Below are 19,662 nucleotides of genomic sequence, written 5' to 3'. Positions count from 1 at the left end.
CTGTAGTGCAGTGAGTTAACGCCCTGACCTGAAGTGCTGGTATGCCATATGGGTGCTGGTCCAAGACTTGGATGCTCCACTTCCAATCCAGCTCTCTGCTATGGCCTGGGAAAGCAGTGGAAGATGGCCCAAGTGCTTGAGCTCCTATCACCCACATAGGAGACACAGATGAAGCTCCAAATGGCTTTGGCCATTTGGAGAATGAGCCAGCAAACAGAAGATCTCTGTCTCTTCCTCTCTCTGAAATTCTGCCTTTCAAATAAAATAAATAGATCTTAAAAAAAAAAAAAGACCGATATCTGAAGGAGGTGAGGGTTCCAATATGAGTTCACTCTCCAAATGGATGCAGTGGCTGGGCCAGGCCAAGGTCAAGATACATATTGATTTCATATGATTCATAAGCTTCATATTGATTCTCATGTGGATGACAGGGGACCAAGCATTTGGACCATCTGCTGCTTTCCAAGGCACATTAGTAGGGAGCTCAATCAGTAGTGGAGCAGCTGGGATCTGAATAAGCTCCCCTGTGGGATTCTGGCATTGAGGGTGGCTGCTTAACTCACTGCATCACTATGCCAGCTCCCTAAGTCATGTTTTTTAGGTGTACTTCATTCTTCATCATTCCTTTGGGAAATTTTCAGCAATTGAAAGCATATATTTGGGGCATATTTGATCCACTTGTCTATTTAACAATGGTTTCATGGTTACTTTCAGGCTTTTTTTTTTTTTAATTTAGTTTTTATTTGAAAGTCAGCTTTACAGTGAGAGAGGGAGAGAGGCAGAAAGAGATATCTTCCATCTGCTGGCACACTCCCTAGATGGCTACAATAGCTGGTGCTGGGCTAGGTCAAAACCAGGAGCCAGGAGCTTCCTCTGGGTCTCTCATGTGGGTGGCTGGGGCCCAAACACTTGGGTCACCTTCCATTGCTTTCCCAGGTACACCAGCAGGGAAATGAAACAGAAGAAGAACAGCTGGGACTTGAATCTGTGCTATATGGGATGCCAGTGCCGCAGGTCACAGTTTCACCCATTATGCCACAGAGCCAGCCCCTGAAGAATAGCTCTTGCACAGTGTTAAATAATTGTGCTGATGGAGCATCTTTCAACTGTGATGCTGCCTTTGAGCCAAGATATTCATTTCATAGTTTACAATGTTAAAGTGAAGGTACTAAGGGCAGCCATTGTTGTGTAGTGTGCTACTTCTTAAAATGCCTCCATGCATTATCAAAGTGCCTAGCTTCAATACCTGCTCTTCTGCTTCTGATCCAACTTCCCACTAATACATCCTGGGAAACAAGATTATTGCTCATGTGCCTGTACCTCTACCCACCCATGTGGGGGACCTGGATGAAGACCAGGCTCTTGGTTTTGGCCTTGCCTAGGCCTTGCTGCTGTGGGCATGTGGGGAGTGAATCACTGGATGATTCTCCTCTCTCTCTCTCCTCTCTCTGGTGGACTACCTTAGGAATAGTTGAAAATAAACAAGAATTTTTAAAAAGTAGAATATACTGAAATCTCTTTTATGAGGATTTGTTCTACAAAAGAAATATTTTAAAATATACTTTTTCAACATGTATGTGTGGATAATCATTAACTTTTCCCCCATAGAGCCATGAATATCATGAAATATAACAAAGTACTTCACAAAAGTTATGGAAAATAAAATTAAATATAAGTTCACTTTTTACAGAAATTTGTAAGTTATATATTTATTCTTGTATTAATACATTTCTTAATGTTGAGATATTTCTTTAAATAACTTTAAAATTCATTGCCTCTAGTCTTATTGTACGATTTTATCTTCATCATTCTCTATCAGTAGATGTTGATGTTTCCTCAGATTCTGTTCTCATTCCTTGTCTGCATTTTATCTGTTTGCTTTCCTTTAAAATATTTCATCCTAATGGCTCCAGGCCTCATTGAAATTCTGCTGCTTTGATCTCTCTCCTGAGTTCTAGCTCATATTTCCAGTTGTTAGTTGGATGTCACCACCTATTTAATAAAAACAGAGACTGCAAACACAATGTGTCCAAGTTCAGTCTCACTTCTTTCCATCATCTTCATGATACATTTTTCTAATTTTATTTTACAGTACCAGTGTTGATGCACAAACCATGGAATTGAATTCTGCTTTTTACCCTCTCCACAACAAATGAGTACTGAATTCTGATTCTCCTTCCTTTTCTTTTTCCTTTTGTATCATGGATTTTCTGTTCAATAGTCTTAGAACTCTAGGTCCTAATGGTCAATGCTCTCCCCTCTGTTTTCTTCTCCCACCATTTTCTTCTCCCCACTCTTCCCCCATTCTTCTTCTGAGGGATGACTTTTGGAATGCAAATCTGCTTAATAACGTGCCACTTTTAATTGACCCCTATTATTTACATAAATCCTGTGTTTGAGGAAATAGGCAATCACTTTCTTGTAAACAATAGCAATTATGTTTGCTTTTGGAGGAAATATGAAAATGCTTATGAACATTCCTTGTTTGATAACTCAAAAACAGCACACAACATTTTTATTGTTGTGGCCACAGCTGTGGTGGAGTAGGCTAAGCCTCCACCTGCAGTGCCAGCATCCCATCTGGGCACCAATTCGTAACCTGACTGCTCCTCTTCTGATCCAGCTCTATGCAGTGGAAAATGGTGCAAGCACTTGGGCCCCAGAAGAAGATGCTGGCTCTTGGCTTCAGATCAGCTCAACTCTGGCCATTGAGGACATTTGGGTAGCAAACCAGCAGATGGAAGACCATTCTATTGGTCTCTCCCTCACTCTGTCTATAGCTTTGCCTCTCAAATAAATAAATGAAGTCTTTAAAAAGTTTTTTTGCTGCAATTAGGTCGAGAGTAAAGTAAAAAAAAAAAATCACTCAGTTATCAGTTCTTTGAACAGGTTTACTCCCTTTAACTACCTCACAGCCTGGACCACTCACCTAGAGATGGTGCTATTTGTAGTTCCATTCATCTGGCCTTATTTTCTTCATGGTTTTGTCACTTTATTTTTGCATTTTTATATTCAGGAGAACACATTGACTTTTTGGTTTTCTGTGAAACATAAACTGCTGATACAGAAAAAAAAATTATTTTTCTAAAAACTTCCTTACTCTGTGTTGAACATTTGTCTTACTTTATCTAACATTTTCCAAGTATATGTTTGTATTTGTGGACTACTCTGTGATCTTACAGAATGAGAATTCCATTCTTCCTGTTCTTGATAAGAGGCCAGGCCCAGGTATGTAAGAGAGATTCTATTGTAGTATTACAAAAAAATTACAAAATTAATGCAGAGCCAAGATACTTTTATTGTCAGTTTTGTTTCTTAGGCCCATAGCATACAAAATAAGCTTCATCTCACATAAGAGGCACGAAAGACACACAGAGAAAAATGAACTCCGTTTTCCTGTTTGTGACTCAGAGATAATATGTTGAGGAGAAATGTGCTGTTACAAATGTTGACTATGGGCTTCACCCAGGAAGAATAACAGGACCCAGACAATGCTCAAGAGGACCATGTACAGGGAGGTGATGTGGAGAACTACAGTAGCCTGCTGCTGAAACCCCTCAGCAACACACAAGTGGACACAAGTGGGGTTTAATGATGTCTAGATCCATTGAATAGACCCTGGGTCCCCAGTCAAGAGAAGGAAATCATTTTGCTGATGGAAAAGCTATGTGTTAGCAGTAAGTAGCACAGTCTTTTGTCTCAAATATCCTGCCAGACCCAAGACATACAAACATGCTCACCCTGTTTACAAGTGGGCATGGGCTACACTCTGAAATTTGCTGAACCTTTCAGCCAGCCAGGCCTGGCAGGATTTGGATGGACAAATGCGGGTGGGACATGAATCTAGTGAGGACATTCCTGGACTTAGTGCAGAGTTTACATGCACAAAAGGGACAACATGTCTGTCTCAGAGGTTTCAAAAAATCCAGGGAGGGGCAGAAGTAAGAAGCATGGTTTAGTGCTAAGGAGAAAACATTAAGGGTGTGACTGGGTACAAAGATTGTAGGATTTGTGGAAAAAGGGATCCTTTGTCATGTGCTAGCATCCCAGTCCCCTGTTCCCTACATAGGAGTAGGGAACATTGCACCATTATTTCACTGTTCTTTTCAAGAAATATTTAGTGAATTCAGTCAGATGAAGGAAATTCAAATGATACAGAAATGAAAAGTATTAAAAATCTACATACAAAAATAAATGAACATAAAATAGCTAACTCCATGGGCATTTCCAGTTAGGCATTCATGTAAATATGTACTTACCTTTTTCTTTATATAAGGGCAGTATATACACACATGTGATGATTCTGACAAAAAAAAAAATCTGAGATAATAAATAAGAATTTTTTGAAATATATTTGAATAATAGCATGCAAATAACCTACCCTACTGAGAGCACTGGGGGTGGGGAAATTCACTTTTCAGATCTTTAACATCAGAGGATACATTTTTCTTTATTTTTACTATCACGTGTTCAAAGCTTGGTGTTATTTACAATTTCATCTTTCTAGGTAGATTGCAATGGACTGGATGTATCCCCACAGAATTTGCATGTTGAAATCCTAACCCCAATGTGATCATTTTAAGGTGGGGCCTTAGGGAGGTAATTATCTCATGAGGGTGGATTCCTCCTGAACAGAACTGGTGATTCAATGAGAAGATGCCAGTCTACAAATGGGAAGAGGCCCCTCATCATAACCCTACCATCCTTGGGCCAGATCTTAAGCCTCGAGTCTCCAGAACTGAAAAATACAAATGAGCACCTATTTGATTTTAGATATGCTTATCTTAGGATTTGATTTTTCTATCTCATGATCAGTGCTTGAATGATCTCCAGGGGCCATTTCCAGGACAAATGAGATGTTCCAATTGATAGCAGTAGAAAGATTTACTTGTGGAACTGTTTTCAGACAAAAGTAGAAAACAAGAAAATACAGCTTGAGCATCTGTTATCAAATTTGTAGCCCAGTATTCTAGGAATAGCCATGGGGTACCCAAGTACCCCATCTAAGCAGATATAAACTTAGATCTAAGCTTATTGTAAATCCAAACATAACCTAGAAAGGACACTGTGGATGGGGAGGTAAATACCAATTTCAAAATGAAACAGGCTCACCTTGGGGAAGTGAAAAGCAAAAAGGTTATATTAAAGTCAATGTAAAGCTACAATGATATCATACAGAATTGTGTTAATGAACTAGTTTATTGCAAGGAGACCCTCCTAGGCAGACTTCAGTACAAATTCTTGTCCACATGGAAAAAATAGAAGGGGATGATGTAGCACAACAGGTTAAGTTACCAGCTATGATGCCAGTATCCTATAGAGGCATCCATATGTGTCTCATATGCCCCATTTCTGATCCAGCTCCTTGATAATACTCTCAGGAAAGCAGAAGCTGGTTTAAGTGCTTGAAATCCTACCACCCATGTCAGAGACCTAGGTAAATCTCCTATCTCCTGGTTTCCACCTGGCCCAGACCAGGCCAATGTGGCTATTTGGGAAGAGAACCAACAGATGGAAGATCTCTCACTCTGTCTTTCCTTTTTTCTGCACTTTTACATTTCAAGTTGAAAAAAAGTCATCTGACAATTTTTCTTTTTAAAAACAAGGAAGAGAAGAAGATAAAGGGGAGCAGAAAAGCAAGATTTATTTAAAGGGATAGGGCCAGCATTGCAGCTCACTAGGCTAATCCTCCACCTGCGGCACCGGCACCCTGGGTTCTAGTCCTGGTTGGGACACTGGATTCTGTCCTGGTCGCTCCTCTTCCAGTCCAGCTCTCTGCTGTGGCCCGGGAAGGCAGTGGAGGATAGCCCAAGTATTTGGGTCCTGCACCCGCATGGGAGACCAGGAAGAAGCACCTGACTCCTGGCTTCGGATCGGCACAGCACGCCGGCTGTAGCGACCATTTGGGGGGTGAACCAACAGAAGGAAGACCTTTCTGTCTCTCTCACTAACTCTGCCTGTCAAATTTTTTTTTTTTTTAAATAGGGATAATACACATTCAATTTGAGTGTGGAAAACCTCAGAAGAAAATGCATGTTGCATTTTACAAGATAAGAGATTATACTTTTGCAGGATATAGGTGTCTGGGGTCATAGCTAACTGAATACTCAAATATGGTAGAGTTTAGGGTTCAGCTTGAGTATCACTTCCATGATCCTTTTTGTGAAATGCCAAAAATCTCAGAGCATCAGTTCTACAAGTGGTTGAAGCATGTAAGTTTAAATGTGGGAAGTGTCATGGCATCAGGTACAGGACGTGAGACTCAGGTGCCTGTTGAGGAATATATATTCTGAGCATGTAATCATGTTTTATTTCTAGCTAGTACAACCTCAGCAGCTGCAAAGGAGTAGATTTTGGCAGTGCAAGTGCTGCTGGGAGTCTATTTCTACCATTCACTACCATCTCCAAATGGTTCAATGAACTGGGGTCAGAACCATGCCACATGAATTTAGTCAAGTCAAAATTCAATTAAAACAAGAGCAACTGAACACAGAAGAGTTTAAGAGTGTAAGAAACAAAGAAAAAATAAACACTGGAACAAAAAATCAATCTCAGGAAGACTACCTGGATGTAGATCATCAGAACATTTAGCTAACATCCCCTCTACAACCTACACACAGACAAGTCTGTGATTCTCATGAATGCAAAGGTTATAACAGACTCACTCCCTAAACTGGTAAACACTCTTCATCAAGGCAGGGGGTACAGAACTATGGGTGGCACATAAGTCAGGCAACATGCCTATGACAACAACATGGATTAGAACAATGTGGGTATAAAGATTCATAGGTTAGGGGCTAGCATTGTGGTACAGCACATTGAGCCACTGTGATGCTGGCATCCCATGTGCCAGTATGGGTTCTGCCTGCTCAACTTCTGATCCAGCTCCCTGCTAATGTGCCTGGGAGAGTATTGGAATTTGACCAAAGTACTCAGGCCCCTGCCATTCATGTGAGAGACCCACATGGAATTCCAGGTTCCTGACTTTTGCTTGGCTCAGAACCAGTGATTGTAGCCATTTGAGGAGTAAAACAGTTGATGGAAGATTTCTTTCTGCAATTCTGCCTTTTTAGATAAATCTAAAGACTAAAAAAATTATGAACTGAAAAATGACCAGACAATAACTCTGTAATTGATGAATATGGTATTTCAAATGAAGATTTACAGACTGAATGATTTAACATTCATATGTGAAAATATTGCTCATTTATATTATCCCACTGATAAGGGGAGGCCAAAAAGCAGATTGGAATGTCAAGGAGAATACACTTTTGAACAAAACATACCCTGTCTCTGTCATACAGGATTACTGCCATATGGGAATTCCCTGATACCTAATAGGGTGTGCCTTTCAGCAATATTTTTCCATCTACACTGAACTTTCACAGTTCACTGGTTCTCTGTATGATTTTCCTGATATTTGTGGAAGTTTCCCTTTGCAACAAAAAAGGTTTTTCAACTTCCATTATATTCTTCTGTATGGGTTCTTTGGTAGACAGTGAGAGATGAATCACAGTAGTGTTTGCCTATGTACACCCATTCTCATCTCTGAGTTCTTCATCTTGAGCTGAAGATTGACTTCTGGTAAAAGGTTATTTATATTCACTATATTAACATGCTTTTTCTTTGTCTGAGTCCTCTGATATCTGCTGAGCACTAACTTGGCAAAAGGTTTTTAAAAATTCATTGCATTCACAAGATTTTTCCCTTTCTGAATTCTATGATGACTATTGAGGGTGGACTTCTTGGAAAATACTTTTCCACATTCATTATTCATTAAGGTTTCTCCCAAGTGAACTCTCTGATGTGTAGTGAGTTAAAACTTTTGGCAAAAAAATATTTTCAACATTCTTAACAATAATTTGGTGAATTCTTTGATGTATGAGCTTTGACTTCCACCAAAAGGCTTTCAACTATCATTTATAAGCATAAGTTTTCTTTTCTGTGTGCACTCTCTTAGGTATACTGAGGACTGAATTTTGGCCAAATGCTTCCTCTGACTCATTACATTGATGAAATTTTTCCTGTGAATTCTCTGATGTTTCAAGAGACCTGAACTCCAAGTAAATTGTTTTCCACATTCATTACATTGATAAGGTTTCTCCAGTGTGAATTCTCTGATACCTCCTGAGGTATGAATTCCAGTAAAAGCATTTTTCACATTCAGTACATTCATAAGGTTTCTCCCCTGTGTGAATTCTCTGATGTGTTGACTGGCAACGAAATGATTTTCCAAACTCATTACATTCATAACGTCCCTCATCTGTGTGAATTCTTTGATGTATAATCAAATCTGACTTCCAGTAACAGGCCTTTCCATGTTTTACATTCATAAGGCTTCTTACCTATGTAAATTCTCTGATATTTACTGACATCAGCATTGTTGTAAAAGGCTTTTCCGCATTCAGTACATTCAAAAGGCTTTTCTCCTGTGTGAATTCTCTGATGCTTTTTGAGATTTGAACTACAGGGAAATGTTTCCCCACATTTCATTACATTCATAATATTTCTTCTCTCTGTGAATTCTTTGATGAGTGCGGAGTTCTGACTGGTAGCTAAATGATTTTCCACACTCATTACATTCAAAAGTTTTCTCCCTGGTATGAATTCTTTGATGTGTAATGAGATTTGACTTCCCATAAAAGGCCTTTCCACATGTCTTACATTCATAAGGTTTCTCCCCTGTGTGAATCCTCCGGTGTGTAATGAGGTTTGACACCTGGCGAAAGGCCTTTCCACATGTCTTACATTCAAAAGGTTTCTCCCCTGTGTGAATTCTTTGATGTGTAATGAGGCTTGACTTCCAGCCAAAGACCTTTCCACATGTATTACATTTATAAGGTTCCAACCTTTTGTGAGTTTTCTGATGTACAATGAGGTGTGACTTCAAATGAAAGGCTTTTCTACACTCATCATATTCATAAAGTCTCTCCCCTATGTGAATTGGCTGATGTGCATTGAGGCTTGACTTCCAGCCAAAGGCCTTTCCACATGTATTAGATTCATAAGACTTCTGCCCTGTGTGAATTTTCTGATGTATCATGAGGTGTGACTTCAAAGGAAAGACATTTCTACATGTACTACATTCATAATGTTTCGCCTTTGTGTGAAATCTCTGATGTATGTTGAGCTCTGACTTCTGGCAAAAGGCCTCTCCACATGTATTACATTCATAAGGTTTTTCTTCTGTGTGAATTCTCTGATGCGCATTGAGGCTTGACTTCCAACCAAAGGCCTTTCCACATGTATTACATTCATAAGGCTTCTCCCCTGCATGCATTTTCTGATGTATAGTGAGGTGTGACCTCAAAGAAAAGACGTTTCTGCATATATTACATTCATAACGTTTCTCCCTTGTATGAAATCTCTGATGTGTATTGAGGTCTGACTTCCGGTAAAAGGTCTTTCCACATGTATTACATTCATAAGGTTTCTCTCCTGTGTGAAATCTCTGATGTGTGTTGAGGTCTGACTTTCGGCTAAAGGCCTTTCCACATGTATTACATTTATAAGGTTTCTCCCCTGTGTGAATTTTTTGATGTATGTTGAGATGTGACTTCACATAAAAGGCCTTTCTACATGTAATACATTCATAAGGTTTCTCTCCTGTGTGAAATCTCTGATGTGTGTTGAGGTCTGACTTCCGGCTAAAGGCCTTTGCACATGTGTTACATTTATAAGGCTTCTCCCCTGTGTGAATTTTCTGATGTACAATGAGGTGTGACTTCAAAGGAAAGACACTTCTACATGTATTACACTCATAGAGTTTCTCCCCTGTGTGAATTCTCTGATGTGTTTTGAGCTCTGTCTTTCGACAAAAGGCCTCTCCACATGTATGACATTCATAAGGTTTCTCTCCTGTGTGAATTCTCTGATGTGCGTTGAGGCTTGACTTCCAGCCAAAGGTCTTTCCACATGTATTACATTCATAAGGTTTCTCCCCTGTGTGAATCTTCTGATGTGCATTGAGATATGACTTCAAATGAAAGGCCTTTCTACATGTATTACATTCATAAGGTTTTTCCCCTGTGTGAAATCTCTGATGTATGTTGAGGTCTGACTTCCGGAAAAAGGCCTTTCCACATGTATTACATTCATAAGGTTTCTCTCCTGTGTGAATTCTTTGATGTGTGCTAAGTTCTGATTGCCAGCGAAATGATTTTCCACACTCATTACATTCATGAGGTTTCTCCCCTATGTGAATTTTCTGATTTCTAATGAACTCTGATTTCTGGTAAATGTTTTTATCACACTCATTATGCCCATAAAATTTTTTTCTGGTATGATTTTTGTGATGCAGAGTAAAGCATAATTCACAGCTAAAAGGTGGCTGACAGGGTTTATATGCATAAGGGTTTTGTCCTGTATTTGTTTTCTGATTTGTTCCATGATCTGATTTGCACATTAGAGTTTCTTTAATGTTAACAGATTCATAGAGCTTCTTTTCTGTGTTGGATTGCTCATGTTTGGGGAGGTTAGAGTTTTTATGGAAAGTTTTCTTTCCTATCTGAGTTGTCTTTCCTACACTATACTTATAAAAGGATGTTTCCATATGCATGGTCTCACTTGGAAAGGGTGACTTCTTTATGAGGGCTTTTCCTTGTCCATGGTGTCCAAAAGGCTGCTGCATAGTTTGAACATTGTGATGCTGATTAAGTTCCAAGCATGGGAAGGATGGCCCAGGCATATCTGGGCCACCAGATTTCTCTCCAGCTTTTATTTTATCTGGCCCAGTAGGGAGAAGCACATTCTGAAATACATTGCATACCTCAGATTTCATTCCAGAAACATTTTCCTTTTTCATAATCAGTTTTGTAATTTCACTTGAGCTTAAATTAAATGTTTTTCTTAATTCGACTATCTTGGGAGTTGATATTTTTTTGTATGTCCTTACATCTTGCCTAGGATTCATATCTTGGCTTTGCTGGTTGCCCTCAATCAGGTCATCTTTTTGCCTTGCAACTGAAATGAGAAAAAATATATGTATCAGCCACATCTATGCATTTCTTTTGGAATGCTCATGTAAAGATAATAACATTTCTTACAATTCTAGTGGCATATGATTTTAACCTATCAGTAAAAGGTATTGATTTATGAACATTGTATGATTTTTCTCTTTGGTACATTAATAAATTATACTAATAGATTTACCAATGCTCAATTGTGATTATTTTACTACTTGAAATATTTTAAGTGTGAGGGGGTAGGTTATGTGGTAATGTAGTTTAAGTCACTGCTTAGAAAGTCTGCACAACAGTGCCAGTTTGATTCCTCCAACTCTGCTCCAAATTGCTTCCTGCTAATGTATGCTGGGAGGCAGCAGATTATGACTAAAGTGCTTAAGCCCCTGCCACACACTTAATAGACCCAAATGGAGTTTGAGGCTTTGGGGTTTATCCTGGCCTAGTCCAAACTATTGCAGGCACTTGTGCAGTAACCACTGGATCATAACGAAACATAACTAAATAAAGTTTCTTAAAGTGTGGAAACACTGACTAAAAAGATTTACCCACTGGATAGCTGGAGTAAAAAGCTTGTTTTTTTTTGTTTGTTTGTTTTTGTTTTTTGTTTTTGGCTCTTCTTTTTCTACGTATCTTTCTTATAAAAGCTGTTCTACGTTTCTCTGTGGATCCTGGAGATGGGAGTTTTATTGGATCAACTACTTACAGGTGCAGGGGACGCATGTGTTTGTCCTCTAAATAAGACCACCACTTGAATAGGATCTGTACCTATGGGTGTTTCATATTCAATTTTCACGGGGGATGGGTTTAGACATTTATAGATTTTTTTCAAAGGACAAATATTTTCTGTTTTGCACTCTGTGATGACAGCTATCCTATAATCTCAAGGAAAGCTGATAGCTTCAGTTTTTCAAAGCCATAGCAGGTACAGATATATCCCACACATGCTAGGTATGTTCTCCCTACCAGTTCAAGGATTTCTGACTGTGTACCCCTGTTGAAAAGTATCTTCCTGCTCATTCTAGATCAATACAGTCATGGTATTGTCCTCTCAATCCTTGGTATACACACACTACTGTTTGATAATTTGCTGTTCTGAAGGCTTTGATATGTATTGGAGGATCAGTTCTCTCCTACTTTCATAGAAAACTGTCTCCTATCCACTTCTTATCTCTTTGCTGTTCTATCATGACACTGGAAAAGGAAGAATTTGTACATTAATCTACACCTAAACAAATGTGAGCCATTCAACATGAATTCCTGGGTTTAGGCGACCTGGTGATTCTGTACCTCCCAATTCTCTAGATGAGTCTAGGACCACCTATTTCCAAATTCCTGTGCTGGGTTCTGTTTCACTTCATGATTTCTAATGTCACAGTACAGAGGCATGTTCCTACACATCTTTATCATTTTCTTATCTATTTGCTTGAGAGTCAAGGAGACAGTGAATGAGAGACAGACACACAGAAACAAAGGACTTTCATCCACTGGTTCACTCCTCTAATGTTTGTTAACATCCATCATTTTATCAGTTATTTGAAAGGCACAGAGAAGAGAGAAAGAGAGAGAGAGAGACAAGGATACAATACTCCCATTCATATATTCAGTCCTCAAATGCTTCTACCAGCAATTTCTGTGTCTGGCCAACCCAAACAGAACTTAATCTGACCAACTAGTAATAACCTGTACCTATCAGTTGCCCAATTAATAACCATTTGAGGAGTTAATATATAAATTTAAAAATGCTCAAAGGAAATAGAGAAAGCAAAGAGAAACAAATTAGAACTTAATTTGTAAAGTAGAAAAAAGCCTTATAGCAAGAAATTCATAGGATTTTTCACCAAGATCAAAAGAAGTAGATAGATGTACACATGAGAGTCTTCTCTGGAGACTGCAGAATGCCCATGTCTGATACATGAAACCTGCTGTACTCAAGAATAGGACTTGGGGAAAGTTAGTGCTAAGAGCTCTACACAGTGAACATCTGCTGAGCTCTTTCTGTCACAGCATCCCTGCCTAGCATGTGCTTACTGATCTGGAAGGCTCTGGGTTAGTGGGTTTTTAACCAACCACAGCTCTTCTCCTTGTTCCAACCAGAAAATCAAGTCAGGTTTGGTTATGCAGTACCCTGTTCATGTGAAATAGTATAGGAATGTGAAATCACCAATTCAGGATTTGTGAAGGACATCTTGGTCACAGGAGCGGTAAACAAAAGTGCCGTTTTGAATCCTTTCCTAGAGGATAGATCCTTACATACTTCATGGCCTCAAACCCTATCCCTACCTGGTATTAAACCTTATAAAGGGTTCATTTTTATCAAATGGGAAGAAAGTGCTTTGTCTTGACAGAGAAGTTTTACTCACCCAAGAACAGAAGGCTGCTATAGATCTCCAACATTACATCCCTGTACAGGGTCCTCTGAGCAATGCTCAGGTCCTGCCACTCCTCCTGGGTGAAGTCCACAGTCAGGTCTTCAAACGATACCAACACCTGCAACAGCACATTTATCCTCCACATATCAGTTCTGGGTCACTTCACAGAAACTGGAAGTACATTCTTTTGTGTGTGTCTTAAAAGTTTATTATATAAGATGCAGCTTACATACAAAATATATTGGCAATACATAACAAAATCACAATGAAAATACCTTGTCCCTATTTTAACTTTATCTTTTTATCTGGAACTCATCTTTCTCCTAATAATTGTGGGGAAAAAAGCTCAGAATCTAATCTGTAGGCCAAATGTAACCTTTATAAACACATGACTGAAATAACATCTTAGATGAACTATGGGAGATGAATGTTCAATGTCAATCAGTATAACAAAGATATTTATTTTAAAATATGTTTTTCTGTGTTATCAGGTTGCAATGCACTGAAACATCAAAAATGGTTAGCTCTGAATGGATGTATTCACATGAATATGATCAACACAAGTCAGTTGGTAAAAACACAAAGAAACCAGTACAGATAACAGGGCTATAAACTGCACCACTTCTAGGTGACAGGTCCTCAGTTGTGAGAAGAAATAAAGGTGGTAAGGTATGAGGGCTGGGTGGCATAGTGGGTAAATCTGCTGCCTGTAATGTCAACATCACATATGGGATTTGGTTTGTGCCACAGCTACTCCACTTGTAAACCAGCTCCCTGATGGCCTTCAAAAGCAGAAGATGGCCCAAGTGCCTTGGCTCCTGCCACCCACATGGGAGTCACAGATGAAGCTCCTGGACCCTGGCTTCAGCTTGGGCCAGGGCTGGTTATTATAGCCATGTGGGGGCATGAACCAGTGGATGGAAGATATCTCTCTCTTTCTGTCTGTCCCTCTCTATAAATCTGATTTTCAAGTAAATATTTTTTTTTTAAAAAATTTATTTATTTGAAAGAGTTACACACAGAGAGAAGGGGAGACAGAGAGACGTCTTCCATATGCTGGTTCACTTTCCAGTTGGCCCAATGGCTGGAGTTGAATCAATCTGAAGCCAGGAGCCAGGAGCTTTCTCGGGTCTTCTCATGTGGGTCCAGGGGCCTAAAGTTTTGGGCCATCTTCTACTGATTTCCCAGGCCACAGCAGAGAGCTGATTCAAAAGTGGAGCAGCCAGGACTTGAACCGGTGCCCATATGCGATGCTGGCACCACAGGCAGCAGCTTTACCTGCTACACTACAGTGCCTGCCCCATAAATAAATCTTTACTTAAAACAGTTGATAAGGTGCTCATGAAACTTGTAATTGAAGGATTCTTACATACTTGACATAATTCCAACAATGAAAATTTTATGTGCTATTTTTATAAAATTACTTATAAAGCACTTTATAATCTTCCAAAATTTAAAATAATTGTTATTTTCCACACCAAAAAAAAAAATGGTTGCTTACTTTCTGAAACTAAAAATGGGGGACCAAGAAAATATGGTAGTTACTTGAACAGACTTGTATTTTAAGTGTCATCCCAAAGCAGGCAAATGGAGAATAAAATGAATAGAAGAGAACAGAGACACAACTACCCATCATCAAGACACAGCAGAATGAAAAGACAAAATAAGGAATTCATCATAAATCAAAAAGGAAAAGACAGTAAGACCAGAATTCACTGCTAATTTGTAGTACAGAAGGTGAAACACAGAGTATAATTCAGTGCTGCATGCATGCAGGGTGGGATTGACAATGAGTAAAAATGAAATTGAGAAAGAGGACAAAGAATGGTAAACCATGTTGGAAGTTTCTCTGGTCAAGTACATGAGGCTGTTCAAATGGTAGCCTTACATATGAACAGGAGCTGAGAAGATCTAAGCTGCAGATAAACATTTGGCAAGCAGCAAAATTTTGGTGATTCCTAAAGCCATCACAGTGAATGAAGGATTTCAAAGAGAAGCTAAGTGACATAAAGCAGAAAAGGGGAACCAGCATTTCAGCATTGTGGCACCATGGGCTAAACTACCACCTGTAATACCAGCATTCTATATTGAAGCACTAAGTCCCTGATGCCCCACTTCAGATGCAGCTCCCTGCTATGAATCTGGGAAAGCAGTCGAAGATGGCCCCAAGGTCTTGGGTCCCCGCATCTACATGAGAGGCCTAGAAGAAGCTCCTGGCTCCTGGCTTCAGCCTGGCCCAGCCCTGATCATTGTGGCCATTTGAGGAGTGAACCAACAGATGCAAGATTCTCTCTCTGCCTCTCTCTGTAACTCTGCCTTTCAAATAAATAAGTTCCAATAAATAAATAACCTTTCAAATAAAAAAATCTTTCTTCCAGAGACATACAAAAGCTCAATAGTACAAAATCAATTAACATGAGTCCATATGATTTCAGAAATTGTTATGCCAAAATAAACATATATTTACTCTACTTCTCACAAATTTGGGGACATACCACAGTATATATAATTATATTCATGGCTGTATTGAGAAAAACTTTCATGTTTGTTCATATGGACATGGAGAAATATTTTTCTTTTTTTTTAAGATTTATTTATTTACTTGAAAGTCAGAGTTACAGAGAGAAGGGTCTTCCATCCACTAGTGCATTCCCCAATTGTCTGCAACATCCAGAACTGCGCTGATCCGAAACCAGGAGCCAGGAACTTCTTGCGGGTCTCCCACGTGGGTGCAGGGGCCCAAGGACTTGGGCCATCTTCTACTGCTTTCCAAGACCTTAGCAGAGAGCTGGATCAGAAGTGGAACAGCCTTGGCCGGCGCTGTGGCTCACTTGGCTAATCCTCCACCTGCGGCGCCAGCACCCCGGGTTCTAGTCCTGGTTAGGGCGCCGGGTACTAGTCCCAGTTGCTCCTCTTCCAGTCCAGCTCTCTTCTGTGGCCCAGGAGGGCAGAGGAGGATAGCCCAAGTGCTTGGGTCCCTGTACCCGCAAGGGAATCCAGGAGGAAGTACCCAGCTCCTGGTTTTGGATCGGTGCAGTGCCCGCCATAGCAGCCTTTAGGGAAGTGAACCAATGGAAGGAAGACCTTTTTCTCTGTCTCTCTCTCACTAACTCTGTCTGGTTAAAAAAAAAAAATTTGGAGCAGCCAAGACTAGAACCAGTGCCCATATGGGATGCTGGCACTGCAGGCAGTGGCTTTATCTGCTATGCCAGAGCATTGGCCCCATGGAGAAATATTTTTCAAAAAAAAAAAAAGTTTCTTTTGTAAAACAGTCCCTCAGTAAAAAAGATTTCAGGGCTTTCTTCCTCAACCTGATCTAAGCCCTAGAGTCAGCATCATAGATCCAGGGAAACATTAGAAAATGTACATGCTCTATCAACCAGATTATTTAGCACTGTGTGAGAGCTATTAGTCAATTAATAGAAATAAATTATTATGGTTTTACACAATTTATACCTACAAGATGTGAAGAATCATCTGAAAGTTATTTGCACAAGGGTTACACAATAAATTTTGTCATGTAATTGTGGGCATTTAGTATGGCAGTTAGGATGCTATGCTCCACATCAGAATGAATGCCTGGGTTTTGACTTCCAACTTTGGGTCCTGACTCTACTTTCTTTGGCAGACTGTACCCTTACTCCACTCCTGGTACAGAATGCGGAAAGCCAGGATGATATGTCAATTGGCTGGGTTCCTGCCACACCCACATTATAGATCTGGATCAAGTTTCTGTCTCTAGTCTTCAAATCAGCTCAACCTCAATCACTACAGGCTATTTGGAGAATAAACCGGGAGACAGGAGTTTTCTATTTCTCAAATATATAAATTAAACACTATAAAAAGAAAGAAATGCTATACCATCTGGGATCTTAAGAAATCAGAAAGGAACAAAAGCATACTACCCTGTATGAGTCAGAAAGAAGAATCTCCTGATTTAACTGGTAAATGAAACAAACAACAAAAAAATAAAAATAAAAATAAAAAGAACCACCATCAGAGAGGAGCCAAGATGGCAGAATACAGAAGGATCTTACTGCTCTAATCTAGGGGAACATAGTTTAAAAAAAAAAAAAGTGGAGAGAATGCAATCACAGGGAAGAGAAAATGGCAGAGGAAACTCCACACAAATGAGAGGGACACTGTGGACCTATGTGGAGGATGTAGATGCATACAACTCAGGACCCCAGCAGCTGAGAGCCTCAGCAGCACCTTTGGAAAGTGAGGTGAGACCAAACTGGAGCAGCCAAAGCCACTGGCGATAAGCTGTGGGAAGAGCCTGGCATGAGTGTAGCTTGGATCCCTGTGGGGGACAGTATACCTACAAACCTAGAGGAGAAAAAAGGGGGCACATTTCTCTCTCCCAACCACTTGGCACCTGTGCCCTGTGACTACCTGAGAGCAGGTGGGCACCATTTTGGACATACATTAACAGCTGCGCCAACTCATGTCCATGTGCCCAGCAAGAAGAGATGCCTGAGTCTGGCATGCAGGGACTGTGAAAACATTGTGGCTGCGTGGCTGGGTCTTTGGGTAGTGAATGGCTCCACAAGCTCAGGGCTCCCTGAATGCCTGGTGAGGGTCATTGCTGCAGGATCTATGTTCACATTAAGGACTGCATGCATCCCTTTTGTGGTTCTTGTGGCACATGAACATTGTACCCACTGGGGCTAACGCCCAGGCATTGGTCTTCTTAGAGAGGAGGAGAGCATGAAACTATGCTAATGGAGCTAAACAAACCTACCAGCTGATAAAAAAGAGATTTATCACACCCAATATAGGAGTCACCTTGGATTTGGAGCACTAAACAGAACTCCCTGGCCACAACTACCACATGCCTCAAGGTATTCACTGAAAAGAGTAAACACTCCACTAATCCTTAGAGGCATAGTCTAAACATAAAAGCTGGGCCAGCACTGTGGTGTAGCACGTAAAGCTGCCACCTACAGTGCGGGCATCCCATATAGGCACCATTTTGAGTCCTGGCTGCTCTACTTCCAATACAGCTCTCTGCTATGACCTGGGAAAGCAGTAGAAGATGGCCCAAGTCTTTGGACTCCTGCATCCATGTGGGGGACACTGAGGAGACTCTTGGCTCCTGGCTTCAAATCGGCATGGCTCTGGCCACTGCAGCCAGTTAGAGAGTGAACCAGCAGATGGAAGACTTCTCTCTCGCTGCCTCTCCTTCTCTCTCTCTCCCTCTCTGCCTCTCCTCTCTATATGTAACTCTGACTTTTAAATAAATAAATAAATTTAAAAAAATAAAGATAAAAGCCATCCCAGGGGGAAAAAATAAACCAACAAGTATCTCCACAAATGCCTAAAAATTAATGCATCAATTCAAGAAACAAGAATAAGACAGACAACATGATGCCCCCAAAGGAAAACAATAACACTTCAATACTAGAATATGAAAATGAAGAGAGTGAAGACATGCCAGAAATAGAATTCAAAAAAACTGATCATAGGATTACTAAGAAGTAATCAAGAAAATCCCTGAACTAAACAATTCCATGAAAGAAAATATTTCTCATGAAATTGAGATTTTAAGAGAAATTAAAATGAAATATTGGAAATGAAGAATTCAATAGAACAAATAAAAATGTGATAGAAAGCCTTAACAACAGAATCAGTGAGACAGAAGAAAGAATATTTGAGTTAGAAGACAAATCTCTGGAAATATTAGTCAGATAAAAAAAAAGAATTTAGAAAACTGAAAAACATTGTTGGAGATATATGGGATACTATCAAATGACCCAACATACAGGTCTTAGGAGTTCCTGAAGCTACAGAGAGAATGGATTAGAAGGCCTTTTTAGTGAAACAATTATAAGCAAACTTCCCTAATTTGGAAAAAGAAAGGAATGCTCAAGTACAGGAAGCACACAGAACTCCTAATAGACATGACTAGAAAATATCTTCACCACAACACATTGCAGTAAAGTCTCCACAGTAAAACATAAAGAAAATATTCTAAAATGTGCATAAGAGAAAGGCCAGATTACTTTCAGAGGATCTCCAAATAGATTCACAGTGGACTTCTCATCAGAAACCCTAAAGGCTAGGAGAGATGGCAGGATATATTCCAAGTCTTAAGAGAAAAAAAACTGTCAACCCAGAATACTGTACCCTGCAAGCTCTCAATTATGAATGAAGATGAAATAAAGACCTTCCATAACAAACAGTAATTGAAAGAATTTGTTACCACCCATCCAGCCCTACAAAACATACTTAAGGATGTGCTAGACACAGAAACACAGAAACATGGTGGTCACCATGAAAGAAGGTAAATGCAGAAAATCTAGTAAAAGTATAAAGGAAATCTATGG

At 39.8% G+C, this 19,662-nt stretch overlaps 1 protein-coding gene across 18 annotated transcripts in view; it reads right to left on the bottom strand.

Moving 5' to 3' along the window:
- Nucleotides 1-716: 716 nt before the first annotated feature.
- The window catches only part of LOC100359320 (zinc finger protein 420), a 42,622-nt gene continuing 23,676 nt past the window's right edge, over nt 717-19,662 (bottom strand). For all 18 annotated transcript variants that reach the window (XM_070058147.1, XM_070058144.1, XM_070058145.1 and 15 more), the window contains 2 exons: nt 13,325-13,451; nt 717-10,962 (listed from right to left, as the gene is read on the bottom strand). In XM_070058147.1, the coding sequence (XP_069914248.1) occupies nt 8,465-10,962; nt 13,325-13,451 (2,625 nt within the window). In that variant the 3' untranslated portion in view covers nt 717-8,464. The remainder of the gene's footprint in view (nt 10,963-13,324; nt 13,452-19,662) is intronic.

The sequence above is a fragment of the Oryctolagus cuniculus genome, chromosome 15 (assembly GCF_964237555.1).
Source record: "Oryctolagus cuniculus chromosome 15, mOryCun1.1, whole genome shotgun sequence".
In the NCBI taxonomy this organism is placed as follows: Eukaryota; Metazoa; Chordata; class Mammalia; order Lagomorpha; family Leporidae; genus Oryctolagus; species Oryctolagus cuniculus.
Note: the sequence above shows the minus strand (reverse complement) of the source record. Positions and strands in the feature narration are given on the sequence as shown.